This window comes from Pomacea canaliculata, linkage group LG9 (assembly GCF_003073045.1).
Source record: "Pomacea canaliculata isolate SZHN2017 linkage group LG9, ASM307304v1, whole genome shotgun sequence".
Lineage (NCBI taxonomy): Eukaryota > Metazoa > Mollusca > Gastropoda > Architaenioglossa > Ampullariidae > Pomacea > Pomacea canaliculata.
In genome coordinates this window covers 7,417,398-7,439,112 of record NC_037598.1, presented here as the reverse complement: position 1 = coordinate 7,439,112, position 21,715 = coordinate 7,417,398, and the positions used below count along the sequence as shown (strand labels likewise).

General features: G+C 40.2%; 1 protein-coding gene across 2 annotated transcripts; it reads left to right on the top strand.

Annotated features, from left to right (window-relative positions):
- The first annotated feature begins 4,835 nt into the window (after positions 1-4,835).
- Positions 4,836-12,892, top strand: LOC112572443. Of its 2 annotated transcripts, XM_025252130.1 has the most exons (13): positions 4,836-5,737; positions 5,989-6,091; positions 6,455-6,706; positions 6,897-6,982; positions 7,571-7,750; positions 8,044-8,180; positions 8,265-8,310; positions 8,707-8,796; positions 8,979-9,156; positions 9,429-9,512; positions 9,742-9,810; positions 10,254-10,334; positions 10,810-12,892. In XM_025252130.1, the coding sequence occupies exons 1-13, from the start codon at positions 5,642-5,644 to the stop codon at positions 11,028-11,030; spliced, it is 1,623 nt and encodes a 540-aa protein (XP_025107915.1). In that variant the 5' UTR covers positions 4,836-5,641; the 3' UTR covers positions 11,031-12,892. The 2 variants fall into 2 exon arrangements, with proteins under 2 accessions (XP_025107915.1, XP_025107916.1); XM_025252131.1 differs by lacking the exon at positions 7,571-7,750.
- Positions 12,893-21,715: the final 8,823 nt, after the last annotated feature.

Below are 21,715 nucleotides of genomic sequence, written 5' to 3'. Positions count from 1 at the left end.
GTTATCATGTCTTTGGTAAACCGGATACAAGTCAGCCAAGAGGCCATGGCACCCAAGTGTCATTTCCAACTGCCAAGAAAGGGTGCTTCCCAGAAAGCCAGGATCTGATGTCCCTCCATAACTGCAGCAACAAGGACTCTGTCCACCCCCACATCCAATCTGCAATCGTCCAATCAAACAAAAACATGGCAGGCTGCCTTCAAGACAGGCCAGGGTCCCACTATGTAAACAAATGACCCTGACCTTACCTACAACGCTATCTGGACAGCATCAGACGGGATGGCTGCGAAGACAGTATTTTCCATCCACCACCAGAGAAGCCAGTGGGCTTTGGCAGTGAGCATCAAGCGTCAACTTTTTCCGCTACGCTGGCTGGTCGAAAAATGACACCACCACCCACGGATCCAAACCCTCTGGTGCAGGAAAAACCAGATCCCACTCCTCACGAACCGCAGCTTCCATCCCCACTTCCCGGCCCTCTCGTCGTAACCAACTCTCATACACCCCTCCCGCCCCCAGGCAAACCCTTTTTTCTTCCCACCCAAACCGCACACAATGCGCCCCTCCAAAAACGAGGACAGGAGCAAGACACCTATCGGTCCTCCCAGACACTAGAAAGCCACTGTATTTCAGAGGTAGTGGCAAAAGCGGATCGACGCGACCACATCACCGACCAGGATGACGCAGCCGGCCACTCTGCCTGACACACTATATTGAGTCCACAGGTGTCAAAGGATCCTCCAGATATGTTACCAGTCCAGGAGACACCAAGGCAGTCCTGGGATTATCGGCCAAAACTTCCTGTAGTTGGCTATGCCCCAGCGGGGCTACTGCCATAACCTGCCGTCGGATTTGAAAAAATAATTCTTGCATCACGTGTGAAACTGCTGTTTTGGAAGACGTCGTCTTGGTCTCAATCTTTTCCTCATTGGACTGTGGGTTTATGAGCCACATAGGAAACTGGGCTGTGGATTCCTAATGGAAGTTCTTACAGTGTGTTGAATTCCGTGAACGACACCGTTGGGAACATACTTGCTGCCTTATTTTTATGCTTCTCACTAACATTTACTAGATTACTTTTCTCTGCCAAATAATTTCCCTACTAAAACTTAGGTTCCTGGAACTCAAGTACTCTACTTAGCCTCATATATTTAGACTTCTTATTCCCCTGTAAAATTCCACCACATAGTCCACAACCAAAGAGTGGCCTACTAAGGATGGGTCTAAGAATAAGGCCACCGTAAACATTAAACCCTCGCGCTCACAAAATACCTTGAGGTTAGAAAACTTGTCATTTTCACTTCGGACCCCCTTCCATATCTTTACCCTGTCCGAAGCCCGGGTACGGAACTTGGTCTCCCTAACGACGATCGTATCCTGGGTAATACACACGGAACGTCGGCACCCAGAAACGCAAACCGAAACGGTTTTAATCACCTTACATAGCAAACAAACACTAAACACTAAAGCGGCTGCACCACCGTAGAAAAACTACACGTAAAGAGTCAATCTGGCTAGAAAAGTAAAACTAAAAAATACGGCCCACTTCTTATAGGATTCATTTACAGAACCCTACGAGACGAGCCGAAGTGGACGGATCACTTCAGCTCCATGCTTAAGATCCGTGCTCCTTGAAACCAAAAAGAAAGCATGCCTGCTAGGGGACCTTTCAAACATCGACCTCCTCAAAAACCGAATAAGCCAAATGGATAGAGATAAAAGATCCAAAGCCTAGGCGAACCTACCCAACTAAGTTTTACCACCCAACAAGGGTCACTAAACACTTCACGAGACACTCATCGACCTATCTACGTCAGCAACCAACAAACATTACTGAAGTCTGTGTGCCCGATGACCAGGCTGCAGTGATCAACTTTCCCCCGGTTTCTTGGACGTGGCAAACAAATGGGACGCCAGTTCCCTAGAAATTCACAACAAAACAATCACCTAGCCGCTCCTTTTAAAACCTTTGAAGGAAACTAAATTTCGTAGCTGATCTATACACTCTCCCTATAACAAAATATATGATATCACAGCCCAGATGAAAGCCATCACGTACTGGCACAACCAATATCCACAAATTATATCAAAAGATGTAACCACTGCGGACCAAACGTGTTAAAACACGCACATCAAAACCTGCTTGGTTCGACCTGGAGGCTCCAACAGCAATTAATGTAAGAGACAAACTTAAAAAGGAGGGGCCAGGAAAGCGGGAATTGCAAAACAAAGAAATATTTGTCACCGCTATAAACGAAGGCAAGATGAAAAACTACTTTAAGCAAACCTCATAGAATGTAAACAGAACGACCAAAACTGATCTGGAAAGCCATCAATCAGCTTAACCACAAGTCAAGAAAAACCAGTCCGGCGCACTACAATACCCCTAACACACTGAACGCACATTTTGCCAGGAATTTGCTCCTCGGATAAGTCTTAAATGAACAAAAAGCTCACAAGAAAACAATCTAGACAATTAAAAGCTTCTGTAACTCAAAGCGACATTGATATGGCTCTCTCCATACCCACCATGACTATATTCGGATGTAATATATCAAGCAGCTTACCAAACCTTAAAACAGATACTAACACAAAACAGCCTCCCAGACAGCATCAACAACAAAATCCTAAAGTCTGCTCAAGCACCGGCCATTGGCGGAAAAGCCCTTGACCTATCTGTATAACCCTTGTATTGTAATCTTACTTCCAATGCACCCTTAAATCAAGCAAAAGTTATCCCAATTCACAATCAGTGATCCGCAACCAGAGCGACCCTACAAATATCGTCCAAATCTCAATTCTATGCGCCTCTCTCAAATACCCTTAGCAAAAACACACCGACAAAACACTACAAGAAGCACTTCTAAAGGTATGTGGAATCCTCCTAAACAAGCAATGCCGGCCTTTAGCCCTCACTTCTTCGCCACAGCTGCACTTACATTCGTATGGTGGAACAAGGCTAAATAATATTAAGATGAATCTTTCTCTGCCGAGCCTTATTTGTTGACTTCCAAAAGCCTTTGATTCATAGGATCAACAATCTGCTTATCCAGAAAAACTAACTTCTTAAACTAAGTACCAGTAGCAACCGAACTCCTTTATCTCCTTTCTTTGAGACAAATCGAACTAGAAGAGTTGCTGTAAACACCACTGTCTTGATCCCCCGTTGAAGTTAAATTCGGTTGCCCTCCAAGGTCAGTAAGCTAGGACCCCTGCTTTCTCCATAACTAAACGATCTCCTCTCCATAGTTCCAAACCTGTGAAATGTTTGCCAGCACGACCAACCAAGGAAGATACAGCGCTCACCACCCAAGGGATGGCGGAAGCACTCGCTTCCATCCTACAGCTGAGCGCCGACGAGCTCCAGGCTTGGACTGAAATCGCAACCACAAATGTCCTCAACCCCCAGAAAATGAAGTCCATGCTTCTAACAACCCGCAAGACAGAAAAAGACAAAACCGTAAGCTACGCCCATTTCCTACTATTCCAATCGCGCTCAGTCGATAACTGACACGTACAAGTCCAATAACTTTCATGGGTGTTACCATTGAACACAACAACTGTATCGTGGGTCCCAACATATTTCCACACAAAGTAAACAGTCTCCAAAAAGTCTACCAGCTGTCCAGAATCAAACATTTCCTTGACACTCACACAAAGAAAACTCTTTCTACACCACCCACATCAATCAGGTCATTGTGACTGATGCCTCTACTCTGTCCTCTGGGGACTCCGCTAGTGGATCTCCATGAAACCTCTAGCTAGTGTTCAGAGGCGAGCAATCAAAGCCGTCCTGCTAAAACCGAAAGATTTTAGACCCACGTGACTTCACCTCTCTAGGCGTCCTTCCTACTTTAAAAAACAGACTCAAATTTAACAAATGCATTTTCATGTATAAAATACTGACGGGTAAACTATCGCGCAGACTCGTCTCTACTATTTTCCTCCAATAACTCTAGAACTTCCCATAACTGAATATTTCCTTTCCTAGACTAAGATCTACGTTCAAGATCAAGTATCTGCAATTCTCAGGGAGTGCGCTAGGTGGAACAGCTCAGCTCTCCATCTCAAACAATTGCACTCCCTGCCTGCTTTCGACGCCATCTAATCTCAATAAACGTTCAAGATATATATAGAATAAGCCCTCTAGATATTCCTACCAACGGTCCAGGTGGACTTGTGAATATATGCTAATTCTCTTCTTAACCATCCACTAGTACATATTAAACCCACCTTCTCTGTGCTCTATTCTTTTATATATTTAATATGCTTAATTAATTCATTTATATAGTTAATTTCCTTCCCTGAAAAAGGGCGAGGGCTAAGTGGAAAAAAAGCGCTCATTTGCCCTTATTTTACCCCTCGTTAATAAAAGAATATTGTCATTGTCATTGTCATTGTCTGTTGTGTCATTGTCAATTGTCTATTGTGGGCTGTAGTTTTTGTCATTTTTGCAGATTTTGTATCCTGTAATCAACAATGCGTAGAAGTGGAAGAGGAAAATGTGTCAGTTAGGTAGTGTTGTACTATCAAAGACAATGGAAAGAAGGGTAAGGCCCGTAAGGCTGCAATGTTACTGTAAAGGAGTACCGAGACCTCATGAGGTCTAATAGACTGCACTACAAGGCAATAGACCCAGCATCATTTTCAGCAGGAGGAGGCATGAAGCCAGAATCATTCAACAGGAGGAGCAAGAACCCAGTGTAACCTTTCCACTTGAAACCAGTATGTGAAAAACTAAATTACCATTGTAACTAGGAATGTCAATAATTGTACTATATTTATATATGTTAATTGAATATATGTATTTGGTGAATAGTATACTTAATAAGTAAAATACCTCCTGCATATTCCTCACATCAGAGTATTTTACATCCATAGCTGTATTTTCTCATGTTTATCATTCCATAGCTACATCTGCATAAATAATTAAAGCATAAATTAATGGATGACACATGGTAATCTGGTGCACAAAGAGCCAGTTTATTGTATTTTCTCAGTGATGCATTGGAAGTCATATTTTATTTAAATGAGACAGAGACAGACAACCTTAGCTATCATTCTAAATTAGAATAATAAAAGTATGGTAAACTTCATTAGTCACAAATATTCATAGAACATTATTAATACTTATATAAATTAGATTTGTATAGAATTTCTACTTACACTGAGGGGTATAACAGTTGTTAGTAATATTAGATGATGCTCTGCATAATAATTCATAAAAGTTGGCAGAATAAAATGCAATGCTGTCACATAACAACTGTCAGTTGATGGGCGTAAGTAGGATATATCATAAGCATTTTAATCAACAGTGCTTTGAACATGCAAATTTCTTTAAGAACTATTTCCAAGTGGAATAATTTTCTATACATGTAGTTGGATGTAGAGCACTGAAGAGATTGACAATCTGTTTTAATGGGTGCTCTTTTAAATTATATTTTACCTGTGCTATTAACTATGCACTATTAACAGATGAATCTGAGGTGGCAGAACCTAGCAGCCACAAAAAAAGGGCAGTAAACGAGGCAGAAGGATGGAGAAAAATACGATCTGATCTGGCTGTTGCCCAGATGGAAGGATTTTGTCCTGCTTCAAACCAATGTTTCTCATGTGACTCTTCTGAGGTTCCCGAAATCATATGGTGTCCTGTGGACCCAACACTCTGTATTGCATAATGTGTAATGAAAATATCCACCGCATGGTAATGTACCATCAGGCATATGTTTGGAAAAATGTAAGTACTAAATGTATAACATTCGTGAAAGTATATTTATTCAAAATCTTAGCCTATTGGAATGCATTACACTGTTAGCACTGTGTATGCTTAAAATTTTATTCAAATATTAATAAACACTACACAGATAACTGCTACATTGAAAATATTAAATTAGCTTGCATAGCTGTATACTTATTTTTTCCTGCAGTTACAGAACATAACTTATTTTTTGTCTATCTGATAATTTGCTTATGTTAATTTTTTTTCAGGATGTTTATATGTTTGTGCCCCTTATTAAAGAAACAACCCTCATCCATGAACACTCATGTGACAGCATATACTCTCGTCAAATAAGAGTTTTTGATGCATTGGGTATGTGTATTTAGCAGCAGCAGTATAAGAAGTACATTATGTAGGGAAAAAAAAGCAAACCCAGGAACTATTTGCTTCTCAAAAAAGTTCCTTTATGCCATCAGGTCCCTCAAGGACTCCTTGCAAACATTACAATATACAATATATGACATTCTAGTGTTTAAACCAATAATTTCCAATGGTATCTTCAATGCCTCAGGAAATGATTTTTCAATGGCATTCACCTTATTGAAGACTGCATTTGTAGGAAAGGATTGATCATACTTAACAAGGACCTAGAGTGGTAAAATGCTTTCATAAAGGTATGTTGGCCCAGTTAAATGATCCTATTCAGACTATTGGATAAATGATATGTTGTTGCAGGGAGACAGCATAAAGTAAAATCCCATTTCTGCCAGTGTGAGCCAGAAGCTGTTACCTTAGTTAGAAGGGGATTATGGCCAGCAACACCCAAACAGCCAGAAACAGCCTTCACGATAACACTGATGGAGCTAGGGCGAATGCTACAGCTTGAAGGTCAATTATCTCTGCAAAAGTTTTGCTTTGCCTTAAAAAGAAGAACTACTTTCCTGCCTCCTCACACAACTGACTGCAGAAACCTCTACCTGGCACTGGGTAATAATGTATGTAGTACATTATGTAAAACTGCATTATCATTTACAAATAGTGTCATTTGTACTGAAAATTAATGGATGCCAAATTTGTTTATACCACTGACTGATTTTTTGAAGCTTGTCATTGGATATTTGCAATTAGTTTAAGTGCCAAGAAAAAGTATTTTAGTTTGCAAATATATTGTTTTCAGGAAACGCACTAACTGAATTCCATCATCATCAAGTGTCGTGCCTTGAGATGGCACATTCTCCAGACATTTTGGGCAAGAACTGCCCAGTATGTACATTAGTATGTGTACTCCTGAACTGTCGGCTAGATGTCTGTATTAGTGCCAATTAGTCATTGCTTAAACAGGATTTATTACACATTTCTTTGCATTTAGGTTTCAACTGCTTTGCTAGCTACAAGATTTTTTTTAATCATTATGGGTTTAGATTTTTAGTAAGGCAGACATTTGTTTAAAATAAATCATTAGAGCAGGATTTAGGGAAATGTAAAAAAAAGGTAGATACTGATCATTATGTTCAATTAACTGTTTTAAGTGCTGGCCCCGTCAAAGCATTTATCTCAGTTCACATCTACACACTGTCTGGTTTTCTCTTCTCCTCTCTCTCTCTGGTTGTACATTCCTCTAACCAGACTTCTGCCACTATATTTGCTAGAATTCTATGCAGACTGCCTTCAAAGCATTAGTAAAACATACATTTTTTTTCTGCTCCCATGTGTGGGTGTGGGTGGATGTTGCTCATGTGTTTAACAGTTTTGCAAAATTATGCATCATGAATGCCTGTAGAAAGAACTGGTGCTTTACAGATACATTTATGATTATATCAAGATTACCATTTAATGATATATTTATGGTAGAAACCTGAAAGGTCTGTCGTCTCTATGGACGCTAATTTTGGACTTGTCCACAAACTGCACTCTGGGTCTGGACCAGGACTCCAGTATGCAAGATTTACAGTCTTTAGTCCAGATGACAGTGTCAGGGACTTCGTTAATAATCACTGCCAAGCAGTTTCAAAATCTGTCCCTGAATCATCAGTGAATACAGTATTTTAGTTCCATTTAATTTTGGTTGCTAAAACAGTATAGTTAACAGTACTGCGTAGCAACCAATCTAACATAAAATGAAAGAAGTAACATTTTTACCATTATTACATATTGATATGTAAGAGGTTTCTATCAGTTTCTATCAACGATAAGTTCGAATAAACCAGATAATTGTCTTCTGTGATAATTTATCAACTGAAATGTTTATTTTTAATAATATGAATGTTGTTGTTCTGTTATGAATATCAACATTATTATTTTATGTACAATGTTCTTACTTGCAGGAGTGCTCAGACTTTCAGGCTGGTGACATGGTTAGGGCTAAAAATAAAAGTGCAAATCTGGATATAAAAGGAGTGTTTGGCTCTGTGTGTCACCATGGATTTCTCCTCTATTTTGTGAACATGGAGCATGGAGAAAGGTAATTTATGAATATTAGTCATGAATATAACAGTACACATAGATCTAGTATATAACATGTTACTAATTTTAGAATTTGTTTCAGATTTGCATATCCAGTCTATATTATGAAGCAGGTTGCTTCAAGGCAGGTTGGTGCTACAAATGAAAAGCAGATTAATTGTCATGTATGATATTGCCTGTAGACTGCAAGCTCATCTTAGAGTATATAAAACACCAGTTGAATCTTAGGTGTTTCAGATAAAATAAACTGACATTGTTTTGTATGTTATTGGTATTGTCTGTAGCAGGGTATTGGTTTTATAAAAAACACCTGGTGGTTTACACCAGGTGTATAATTACACCAAAGTTAAGTGATGATTATTATGTACTATTTTAGTTGGTTTCTTATTTTGGAGAAGACAGATGAGAGTTTATAAATATGTACTACTCAATGATATTACATCATATATCTTAAGGTGTGATAAAAATGTGTTGAGTTGGAGCTGTAGCTTTGTATATTTAGCCTTATTGTTTTATTTCAACAGAGGTGTCCAGAACTGACTGGACAACTTGCAGAGAGATTCAAATTGGTTGTTCCTGCTTTCCATAGCTTTGCTCACAACACAAGGTGTCAGGTTAGTTATCTGCAGTGATTAATAATAATAAAATTATTTGCTATAGTGTTATTGTATACACACATAAATATAGATACAAATAAATGCAGTATGCACAACCAAGAATAAGAAATATACAAAGACACAATTTGTTTATAAGAGACATTTCATTTTCAACGATTGATTCTATGCTACTATTGTAGATGACATTTGGACAGCAATACTGCAAAGGAACTGGTCTAATAGATGGAGAAGCCATGGAAAGATTGTGGCCCTACCTACGAAAATTTTTATGGAGCAAGGAGATGACACTGCCGAATAGACAGGATCTTCTAAGCAGTGCTCTACTAAATTATGGACGGAGAATTTTCTTTTCTATTGGTAATTTATGGAGCAGCCCATTATACATGTGTGTTGTGAAAAGAGGCTGCAAGACAGTTACGTAGTTATAACAACTGAAAACTACTGTAAAATAATTGGCAACATATTTGTTTCTTTGGTACTTTTGATCCACTGTGTATTTGATCGTTTTGTGGGCAATGTCTTTGTTGACAAGTATCATGCATAGTTATTTATTTTATATTTGTTTTTTTTTCAAGGTGCTTTTTTAACAAATTTTGCAAATGACTCTGCATTACTACTTTTCCTTTCAGTTCAGACATTTTCTGTAAGGCTTAAGAAAGCAAGGCAAATTCAAGTGAATTCCAAGGTATTCATCAGTGATGTGGAAAGAAAGTGTAAGTAACACTAATTGAATAATACAGGATAAAATAGAATGCTTAATATTAGTATCTCTCTGTAATATATTTCTATCATCACAACAAATGTAAGAGAAACCAAAGCCTGTGTATAACACCTAAACAAAAAGAATTCATAAATCCAGAGATAATAGTCCCTTTAAGCACCTTGATTTTTGTGCCCCTCATTGCTGTGCTTTTCTTTGTTGGAAACTGCCTTTAACTTCAGATGATGGAAATGCTGTGGATTGGCTTCATCAACTGACACAGATTCTAGTGACAAATGATGATCAAAGAGGTATGTCAAACATCAAAATGTAAGACACATACTAACAATGTAAAAGAGATTATACCGCACAATAACTATTGTCAGTTGTCTTAATGCTTCAAACACAGAAATGAGCATGTGATATGATGATGATAGCTGCAGCATTTTGTGATATCAAGTACAGGCTCTAGGAATAAGATATATGTCATATGGAGACTCACCTTTGCTGAACAAAAGATATGTAAAAGTAGGAATAATCAAGCAAAGCAATTTTTCTGAAGCAGAAGCTACAAAAAAAATTAAGTTAATTAAAGCATTCAAAAATGATAATTCACTATTGTCCATGTTATAGTAAGAAGACTGCATGCCAGCAGTAATTTTATTGATTATCATTACCATGAGTGATCTTGTCATGCATTTTATTATAACATATACTGATGCTTGTTGTGATCTGACCATTTGATTTGCTCTAGGGACTGATCCACTGATTGAGAAGGCCAGGAAGCTTTCTACAGAGCGTCAGCACCTGCTGGGACTGAAAAAGCGCTATGCTGGTTTGTATTTATTTTTTTAAAATTCATTATCATTGAAAATGTAACTCTTGTACAGGTTGATGTTCGAGTAAAATGTCATTCCTTCACATTTAAGGGCAGCAAGGATTGTATGAAATATTTAAAATCTTCTAGTTAAAATTAATCATACAGTTCCATTAAGAATATACAAATTGCACTATCATACACTGCATGACTTAAGGGGTTATTATATATTTGCAGTCATCTGAGGCATTGTTCCCATGAGGAAACATGTAGTTTGCATTCTAACTGTAATTTTTTTTACCTTCAAGGCATATACAGTAAGATTATATACTCTGCTTGTTGTTGAATAATCATTTGATTCATGTTTCAGTTATGACATTTTTCTTGGGATGGTTGCATATAGGCAACATGCATAATATTGTATAAGTACTGTTTGACCATTTTCTCTATAGAATGTTTTTGGGTCACTCACACCTTACAATGTTTTGTGCAGATGGCCAGAAAACTGCCATGCGACTCACAAAAAGACTTCATCTCAACACCTCTAATCTACAGGCTGTTGGCAACAAGCTACGAGAGAAGGGCATCAATATTTTATTTGCACAGCTTGCAGGCCCTAAGTCTGCCGTATATGAAAACAACAATCACAACTTGTGTAGAGAGCAAGTCCAAGCTGCCAATTCTGTTATCGAATGCTGCCGTGCAGAAGAATAAGAGAAACGTATCCTCGAAGATATAGACCTTCTGCAGCAGTGGCTGGTGCATTATAACATATCACCAGTGCAGTACTTGACTGATCACACTCGATATCATCTTGGACTGAATCATGTTAAGTCACTCAGCAAGATGATAGTGGAAGACATGTTACATTTGCTTCAGGGCACTTTTTGTCATCACCCTGGATTTCAGAAAATTAACTTTGACTGTTCCATTGGCAGTTTACTGTCGGCAGCTAAGGATCAACCGACACTTCTTCTAAATTGTTCTTATGATGTAATAGATATGTTTAGGGATATTGACACAGACGATGAAGATTCTGATGGGGATGGTAATTAAGTAAACATTCCGTGTTACCCACATGTCTCCTGTACTCAGGGTGAAACACTGGCATATGTTTTATTGATATGAAACTGATAGCTATTAATCCCTTCTGTTTATTGTCCCTCTAGACTTTTTTGTGTCCATCTGCAGAAAAAAATTCTAAAAATCATTTAATCATCTTCCTTAAAAGCGTAAACAGTTTTAGATGCATTATTGACTACTAAATAATAATGGTAACCATCTTATTTTATACTAACAAACTGTTAAGTCAACTGCATCCTGATAAATTAAGACTTTGAATGGTAGCAACCTTACCCTCAAGCAAAAAAAAAACACGTCGTGAAGGCTAGATGTTTTTGAAATAGTTTTGCGACAAAACTCACTCCAGTACAGATATCCCCAAAGAAGATTGAAAGATTATTTTTCCTTCAAGTTGAAAGTTAGACTGAAGTGGATAAAAGATCTAAAACAACTTTAAACGGGTTGGATGTTCATAAAAGCCATTACGAATTACTATACATGACACTGAACAACTGCCATTTCGCCCCAGCTCTGTGTTTCCCCCATCTACAAGCCTCAATAACAACTGAGGTGCTACATTGCGAAATCACCTTAAGGTGGAAGCACCTTCCCTTCCAAAATGAACAAGAGGTGTAACATGCTGATGGCACAAAAGATTTCAGATGCCTATTGCTTTTGCATACAGGCATGGCATAGCGGTTACCTGAGATTAATAAAACAAATTCCCCCGCTAGCACATGTTCAGGTATGGACAGAATGCTGGAAGCTTTCTTTACTAGTTGTTGGTCACAGAAGGAAGTTAAGTCTCTCTGTTTGTTAGCAATTATCTTAGAACAGATGTAAACAATGCTATTCAAACTATTCCTATCATGGACAGATACATTACGAAACCAGCATACAAATGAAAAAGATAAAAGACTCTCAATAAACGACTAGTACAAACGGCCTAAAATTGTTTGGCTGACTGAAAAACTATTTAACTTCCGCAGAAGGTACATTCTTTGCTTGCCACGTTTGACAATGTGTTCAGTGTTTAGAGTCAATTAAGCTGGCAATCAAAAACAGTTTCCAGGTGCCTGAAAGAGGTAACAGTTTCAACAGGTTTGCTATGTATCACACTGGGAGCAACAAAATCCTCTTTAAATCTCCTAAAATCTATATTCAATTCTTTTGTTTTGTCTACATTTAACTCAAGAAAGTTCTCATCGCACCACTGCACAAAGTCTGTTAAGGCAATTCCATGATCTTTCTTACGTTCTTGTATAAGAGTCAACAATGCAGTATCATCAGAAATCTTAATGAGGTAGCTATTATCCTCCATACTTCTGCAGCTGTCAGTATACAAGATAAACAACAAGGGTGATAGACAACAATCTTGTGGGGACCCGGTGCTTGTGACAATAATGTCAGAATAATTACTATTTACATACACCCTCTGCTGTCTGCATGTAAAAAAATCCACTACCCACAACACCAATTGGTGTGGTAGAAGGTATGGTAGCTAGAAGGTATGGTTGTACTGTGTTGAATGCAGAAATAAAATCTGCGAAAAGTAGTCTGGCATGTGTCTTGGGCTTTTCCAGATGTTTATACAGCATGTTCAAAATAAACAACTTGGCATCATCAACACTCCTACCCTTCCTATAAGCAAATTGCAGTGGGTCCAATTTACTCTCTACTGATGTTAAGATGAGATTTTTGACAATCTTCTGAAGGGTTTTCATTATAAGGGAGGTTAGTGCTATTGGCCGAAAATCATTAGGTTGACTAGGATTAGCTTTTTGGGCGAGTGGGATGATGTTAGAGAGTTTCCAGAGTGTAGGAATGTGCCCTGAGTCAATAGAGAATTTAAAGAGGTGCTGAAACACTCCACGTAGTTGAACAGCACACCAATCCAAGACCCGCCCTCATATTCCATCTGGCCCCTGCACCTTGTTAACCCTAACCCGCTTAAGCAGTTTTGTCACATCGGCTTGAGAAATTACTGTTATCATTAGGGACAAGTGAGTGAGTGCCCTAACTTTATCAGAAAAATCATGATTCTCAAAACGTGCATAAAAGCTGCTCAAAACATTTGACAAGTCCTGATCACTCACGCCGTTAAGTTTGACTGATTGTCTATTACAATCTACCTTGTTGTTACCGGACATCAGATCGTGTCATGGACCGGCACGGGAAAGAGGAGACTAGCGTCAGGACATACCATCTTGTTCTCAGGAAGATCAGACGCTCAGCACTCTGAAGGAGTAGCTCTACTCCTCAACAAGAAAACGGAAAAGGCACTGCTGGAATGGAAGCCTTATGGACCTAGGCTTTTGAGAGCAAGATTCCATTCAAAGTACACATGCTTTTTACGATCAGCTCCAGGCAGCCTCGGAGAGCGTTCCAATCCACGACATGTTGTTCATCATCGGCGATCTCAATGCCAAGGTGGGAAGTGACAACACCTGCAGGGAGCATGTCATGGGCAAACATGGAATCGGAACTATCAATGACAACGGAGAGAGACTGGCAGACTTTTGTGAAGAAAACAACCTACTGATTGGAGCCACACTCTTCCAACACAAAGACATCCACAAGGCAACGTGGACATCATCAGATGGGATCACAAAGAACCAGAGAGGCCATGTCATCATCAACCGAAGATGGAGGAGCTCACTTCAAGATGGAAATCTTGGCCTGAAGGTCAGCGCAAAGAAAACGGAGAGTATGAGAGTGAACGCCAGAGTCCAAGACAGCATCAAACTAAATGGAGAAGAGATTGAGGAAGTTGACAGTTTCTTGGGTCCAAAATGTCAAACACCGGGGATGTGGAGGTGGAGATTCTAGCCCGAAAGCCAGCCACGCCTTCGCCTCACTCAGGAGCACATGGAAGGCAACAAACATCAGCAAGAAGATCAAGCTGAGAATCTTCCAGTCAACTGTGATCAGCACCCTCCTTTACGGATCAGAATCATGGAAGATGACCAAAACCATCAGTAACAAGCTTGAAGTCTTCCCAAACAGATGCCTCAGGCGCCTACTTAACATCTTTTGGCCAAATGTGACCCTCCACGACTAAAAGAGTCTTAAGTCGCGAATTTCAGATGTGCCAAATTGCATATTTTTAAAAAGTATAGGTTCTGAACTTTCTTTTGATACAAAAGTTGTTCTTCTAGCCTTAAAATTGAGTGAGTTATAAACGTTTGAAGTGTGAAAGTACGGTGGCGGCCATTTTGAGAAAAGCGGGTTTAAAGATTAGCGTCAAGATGGCCGACAGGGGTCTGTTTACTCCTAAACTTTTGCAGACAAATCTTGTGATCGGTTAATATTTGAATCGTTCTTTGAAGAAGTTTAACATGCAGACTCCTAAGCTTTTGCAGACAAATCTTGTGATCGGTTAATATTTGAATCGTTCTTTAAAGAAGTTGAACATGCAGACTCCGGGCTTTCTGTCAAGGTATAACACGATGAGGTTATGACAGGGAAACAGTATCGAAACAGCGTTTGAATTTCGTCTAAAAGCAGTACGGATCGCAGTAAGGTACCGCGATTATAACGTATTTTAAGTTAATTTCTAACTTTTATTTTAACATAGCAGTGTATTTTCCTGATAGTTTGATAACCAAAGAATCCATTTTTAATGAAAAGTCAAACTGCACAAAACTGACCCCTATCACCTTTCGGGGCCTCCAGAACAAAACTGTTCCGAGCGACTCATTTCGTCGTGGAGGGTCACAAATATCATCACCAACGACTCCACCGAAGAACTGAAACCGAGTCCATCACCACGCAGGTTCAACAAAACCGCTGGCGATGGATTGGACATGTGCTCCGTCAGCAGACAGCAGACCTCTCCAGAGTCGCCCTACGATGGACTCCAGACGAAACGAAGTAAACGAGGCCGCCCAAAGGAAACTTGGAGAAGAACAGTGGAAAGGGAGACGAAGGGAAAGGGCTGGACATGGGGTCACCTGGAGCGGGTTTCAGCGATCGACCTCGGTGGTGGAGTCTGGTCGAGGCCTTATGTGCACGCAGAGGAATAGATAGATAGATTAGCTGTAGTACATAGTCGACTTTCATGGACTTGGCACCCGTCACTACGTTGTCATGGCCACGGTACCTCTATTCGTTCTACGTGGGCCTCAGGAATAAGACTGAGTTGTTCAACGTTTGCTTACTGTAAAATCTTACTTTCTGGCTCCTTGTCAAGTTCAGTAACTTGTCAATGAAAGATTATGGCTGGCTAAACAACATAGTTTATTTGTCAGCCAGGGTGATCATTACCTTGTGGATGCTCTAGTCCAGCGGTTCTCAACCTTTTACTTGTGACTCCCCCCCTGACAAACAAAGGTACGTCCACGCGCCCCCCTTCGCCAGCAATGTAAGCTAATTTCACTACTACCGGAATAAGAAACTTTTAAAAAGTTACCTCCTTCCCGCCCCCCTTGTAAGCACGTCGCGCGCCCCGCCCAGTGGGGGGGGGGGGCGCCCCACCGTTTGAGAACCGCGGCTCTAGTCTCTTTTGCCAATTCTCAGTGATCACCCTTTACGAAAGGCTTACAACTAAAGACGATCGCATTTTTGTTTGTCTTACATTATTATCTCTGATTGTCTTGTGCATATTGAGATTGTACAGCTTAGTTAGTTTTTATGTATTTTGAGGGAGAAATACAGAAAATTGACGGAAGATCCGGAACAAAGAAAAGCCAAAGCACAGTGTAGCACTCGGCCATGAGAACAATGGAGCCTCTGCTTTCAAACAGCGCCATCTACAAACAGATTAAGTGAAGGGGGTGGAGTAGAAAGACTGAAATGTTCAGAAGGTGCCATCGGGTGTGTGTTCGGCATGGACATAGCATTATGAATTAACAAAAGGTTAATGAGTGGGTACAAAGTTTAAAGCGGGAGGAACAGGTGTAACCAACGAAGGTCGTTCTGCGTGTCCATCAACATCGCACACAAAGCTCATCAACAGACTCGATAGATTGAGTGAAGAAGACAAATAAATAACACGCGCATGTAGATATCTGCTAGCGATTTACATTCTCGATTATTACAGCACACAGAAGGCGGCTTCGTAAAGTTATAATATCATCTGTAGTTAAATTCCTGAACTCTCTTTTGTTCTAAGAAATTATCTTTAAACATGCGCTTAGGTACAATATAAAAATATTCTTCGATGTAAGATATTAAGTAAAACTTTTAAGAAATATAAATGTTTGCCTTTCAGAGTAAAATAGTCAATATCATATAATCTACTTACTCCTGATAGCCATGAGACCCAAAACGAAGAAGGTTCCAAGTAGTGTTAAGCCCATTTCCAGGTGAAAATATCTTTTCCTAACTGCCAGCTAATCAGATGATCTCGTCTGGTGCGAATTGACTGTGGCGAGAAGCTTTTTCTCCATATACACCACAAGCAACTGCAAATGTTGATAGGTGTGGTCATGTCTTTTGTAGCGAGTTTTAATTAAACTGTCCTCCGATTGGTCAGTATTTTCAAACGTGCTTATGACGCAATGCGATCTTGTGCTTCTAGTAATCTTATTTAGTAACTGACTCATTTTATCACAAACCAACGTGCGAACTTTCTTTCAATAGGATTCCCTGCATGATGTCCTCATTCCGAAAACAACTTGTACGTCTTTGATAAACATATTGTCGAAACTCTAATACTTTTATTCTATCAACATGTCTAATCCCTCGAGCGGCAAATTTGCTTATCACAAAAAAAGCGAAGGATATCTGTATCCATACAGTGATGCAAACTAAACTTGGCCTCTCTGTTAAAGAAACAATTTCTAGTCACTCAGGTGCATGTGAGTCCTCAAAAAAAAAAAAAAAAAAAATCAAAGATCCTTTTAAACGGTTAAATTCGTTCAGTATCAGATTATCAAGAAGCCTTGATATGGGCACGACTGTACTCTTTGTTGCTTTATTGGGCTTGCAGCGAATGTGTCTTTACATTGTGTTTTATTTAAACTAAGAAAGATATCCGCCAAACCCACTCTTGAACTGACTGGGATCATTGTCCTTCGCATACGGGTACGCCTTAATCTAGTGAGCTGCGTGAATGGTAGACTAAAATATACGCTTGAACTAAAAGAAAGTACAATAAATATTTTAAAATGAAGCGCGGAGTCTTAGACCTAATAAAGTAATAATAACCAACAATCCCATGGAGGACAGACGGACAGACAAACCGATAGACAAACAGCATATTGGCATACAAGCCGATAAATCTGTTAACGGATCGCGACATTGTTGACACCAACATATCATCCTCAAAAATATTTTTATAGTTTCATTGACATTTTAGTTTTATTAGGCCTTTACATGTTCAAACCACAAAGTTTTTTGAAGTCTGGATATGTGTTAAAGATATATAAAATTGTATTGTATTTGTATTGTTTTGTCACTCTATTTTTTTTTTTTTTTACTTTTCTTTCCCTTCTATTTAAACACACACAGACAGAAGAATTTTTTTTAAATGTTCTTGTTTGTAATTGCCAAGCGGCGCAATGTTAAAGGGAGGTCTACATGCTCTGCACGTTTTCTGTTTTTTCAGGTGAGGTCTGAAGGTTCGAAGAAGTAATAAACTAACAGAGCACAGGGAGGAACAAAGCCACATTGCTCAGTATCGTACGTGGCAGGCCCGTTCTTAGCCCCCGCGGGGCCCGAGGCAAAGGGCATGTGCGGGGCCCTCACGCCACGATCACACGGTTTTAGTTGGGATCTAAAGTCACTTTTTTCCTCAGGGATATCTCGTCTTTTATCATTGACAGCACATTACAACATAAGCCTACGATTAATTTATTTGTAACGTTCGTTGAAGCGCGGGGCCCTATAGGCAGATGCCTCGTCCGCCTGCCCCTAAGCACGGCCCTGGTACGTGGTCATTACGTCAGTCACGTAAACAACAAACGAATGCGTGGAGCCGACAAAACTTTGCACGTTTGCACGACGGAAAAAGTCTTAGGCGTGATCGTAGGAGATAATGTGCTGAATATGTTATTGCTTTAAAAGTTGCGAGTAAATTGCTTTATAATTAGAGACGGGGTGAAAAGAGTACAACATCTGACAGTAATTAAAATCGCACCTCTGAGAGGAAAAGCATGTGTGAGACAGACAGGAAGAGACGAAATAAAACATAAATTTTAAGTTCAATAGAAAGAGAAAACTACATGCAAGACAAAGTAATGCTTGAAAGAATGAAATAATTGTAGCAAGATGAAGAAGAAGGACGGCTGGAGAATTTTTGAAGCCGTTTTCTTCCTTTAGTTAACCACCAGAAACGTTATAGTAAATAACTTTACAAGTACTCAGACACTGCAGCCAGTAACAGACTGGATTTTATAAACAATCCAGAAAAAAAAAACAGGATTCGATAAGCTGCCCTAAGATCTACTTCTCAAGTACAGTTCAGACGAAGCTGTGATCTGATGTTAAATAGTAGCACAGGGGTAAAGTGCATCTTTTGAAGTAAAGCGGTGCCTTTTGTTTTCTGTGGAGGAACCAACTGTCTTTTGTAGGATTGCCTATTCCACGTTTCCAACTGAGTGATACTATATTTAGATACAGAGAGATTATGATTTAAGACTTTGGAGTATGTATGTTGTATACAGGAATGTCCTCCTGTCTGTTGCTGGTACTGATGGGATTGTCATCTCTGTGCAAAGCTTGTAGCACACGTTTGGTGACAGGCTTACGTGAGGTTTACGTTGTCCGCAGCGAACGTTAACGACAACGTCAACAGTCAAACAGTTCCGATGATTGACAAGGGCAAGTCTAGTGGGGGGGGGGGGGGAGCAGGAGCAGCAGTTGAAGGAATTTGTATGCGTCCCCTGTTTCGTAAGGTCTAGTGTCGAGGTTAGAGTTCAAAGGTGTTGTTGACAGCGTCTAGTGTAGGGTTTGTGACGACTGCAGAAGAACGCGTTTTCTTGTCCCACAACACGACAGTTTCCCTCAAACATGTTCAGTGCTTGTAGTACTCTGCTCTAAAAATCTGCTACAACGATGACATGAAAATCTTTTTGTCTGTGTGCACTTTCAAGCAATATTAATACATAAATAAATAGCAAGTAAACAAAAACCACGAAGATGCTCATTAGGTTAATTAATAGGCGCTTTCCTTTACCAATGATTAGAATTGGGCTAACTAAGGTGTGAGGACGAGGGAGAAAGATTTAAGAAAAAGGGAGCAGGCATTTGCATTTTCATCATGACAGCTCCAGTCGATGTTATTTACAAATGAAAAAAATGAATCCTACAACAACAAACACTCAGGAGAAAAAAAAGGTGGAGAAATGTCGATCGTTGAGGCTTCAGGCAACATGCACTTCACTTATAATTATTAATTTTACTAAACTAGTATTTAGTCTTTCTGATTACAGTTTACAGAAGTGTGCCGATATAGAAGCACAGACCAAACATCAAAGTTTGCATAATTTCTGTGGCATAAAGTCTACCAAGCCCAGGTTTAATAGGTCATATAGATAAATCGAGGTTTTGCAAATGCAGCAATGGTCATCAGTATATTTCGCGCATGTGATATCTGTTTGCAGAGCTCGGAGTCGGGAGGATTTCTCCGTGTCGGCGATTTTTCTGCTGTCCGTATTGTGCTGGCCCGTCGCTGGGTGTGTGCGTACGGATGGGGAGAATCAAGGGACGGTTTACCACCGGGTCCTTGTGTAACCCTATCTGTCTAGCGAGCCCAAGAGCCCTGACTCGCGGCGTTGTCGTCGCGCGTCAGCTGCTCACAGGATCTTCACAGGTCTCTTCTTTTCGGGACAACACAGCAAACCCCTCTCTTTGACTTTCTTCCCCCCTTTTCTTTGTCTTTTTCTTTCCTTTTCGCGCGCGCGGGGTCCTTGGCGCGTTTTTCTATCTTTTCTGGAGAGTCTTCATCCAGCAACGGACGGCGCCGGACGTGGGGGACGGTGTAAGACCGTGGCCCTAGCGGCCGGCGCTGGTCTCTCATCACAAGCCGATTTGGGTGAGCAGAGTCTATCTCTTTGAGTTCCACACTATTCTAGTCTATAGGGCCCGGGTTGGCATTGGAAGTGCGAGTGAGAGGGTTTTACATGTTCAAGTTCTGTTCATGTTTTTTTTTTTTTTTGTAAGACTTGGTGCCTCACAATGTTATGTTAGAATTTGTGGTGGCCGGGTCGCGTCGCTTGTGGCACGCACCCGTTGTTCCATGTATGAATTTGTGAATTAAGGGCTACTAGTCTAACGGTAAAATATATGTATCTGTATGAGAGCATTTTTTGGCGAGTGGTTCTATGACTAGTCCGATGATCTTACATGTATGTAGCTGTATGAGGACATTTTTTATTGAGCAAGCGGTTTCATGACCAGGCTGGTCATAGATGTGTATTTGTACAAGGATGTTATTAGAAACTGAGTAATGAGTGAGCGGGACCCTGCTGCGCCAGTGTGCGGCTTAGCCATCGAGCACCTAGGGTGGAGGCCGGCGAGCAGGGACTCACGTGACCAAGGTCTACCCGGACGGGAGAACCGAGGGGGGGACAGAGGGAGAGAGAGAGAGGGGGGGGGGTCACCGCTGTAGCGGCACGTGGGCCAGAGAGGGCGGGCTGCCGCCAGCGAACACCTTGAGCGGACATTTGACTCGCCACCCAACAGTGCGTGCGGGTGGCTTGTCTTCCCTTGTTGTTTTGTTTCGTTTTTATTTTCTTCTTCGCCTACTGTAACATGCCTGTGCACAGGGCAACTCTTTTATTGTGAATTATTTTTGATACTTGCCTCCTATTAGTGTTATTTTATGTTAGTCAATAAACCTGTCTGTTTTGTAAACTTTGTTTTAGTCATCGTTGTGTGGTCTGCGCTCAGCCTGTGGTTCGAATGGTATGTTTGCAAGCCGTCTCCGGCTGTGCGAGCGGATTTCGGGCGTGCATCCTCCGCCGTCTGCGGGGCGGTGCGCGACACAGAGCATGATTTCTCCATTGTCTGGCAACAATGAAAGCGCAGGCTAGTCTGACTTTCTCTAATGACCCAGCAGAAAATAGAACGAGGGACAAAATAAAATTCAGAAGTGGCAGCTTAACGATTCAAATACATAGTTACTGACATTTAATAGAAGTATCAACCAAGGGGTTTAGAATCAGTTATGAAGAAGGTAAGTGTCGATTAACCCATCACCAGTGACTGGTGAGATCAATTTATAATGCTTTGCTGCAACCTACCTGACGATCTTTAGGTCAGATACTGTGATTAATACCCGTGCTCACCCTCAAACACACACACACACATATGCATCAATTTAAATTACAACAGCTATAAAAATAAAAATTCATGATTATTTAATACATAGAATTAAAAATCCTAAAATATCC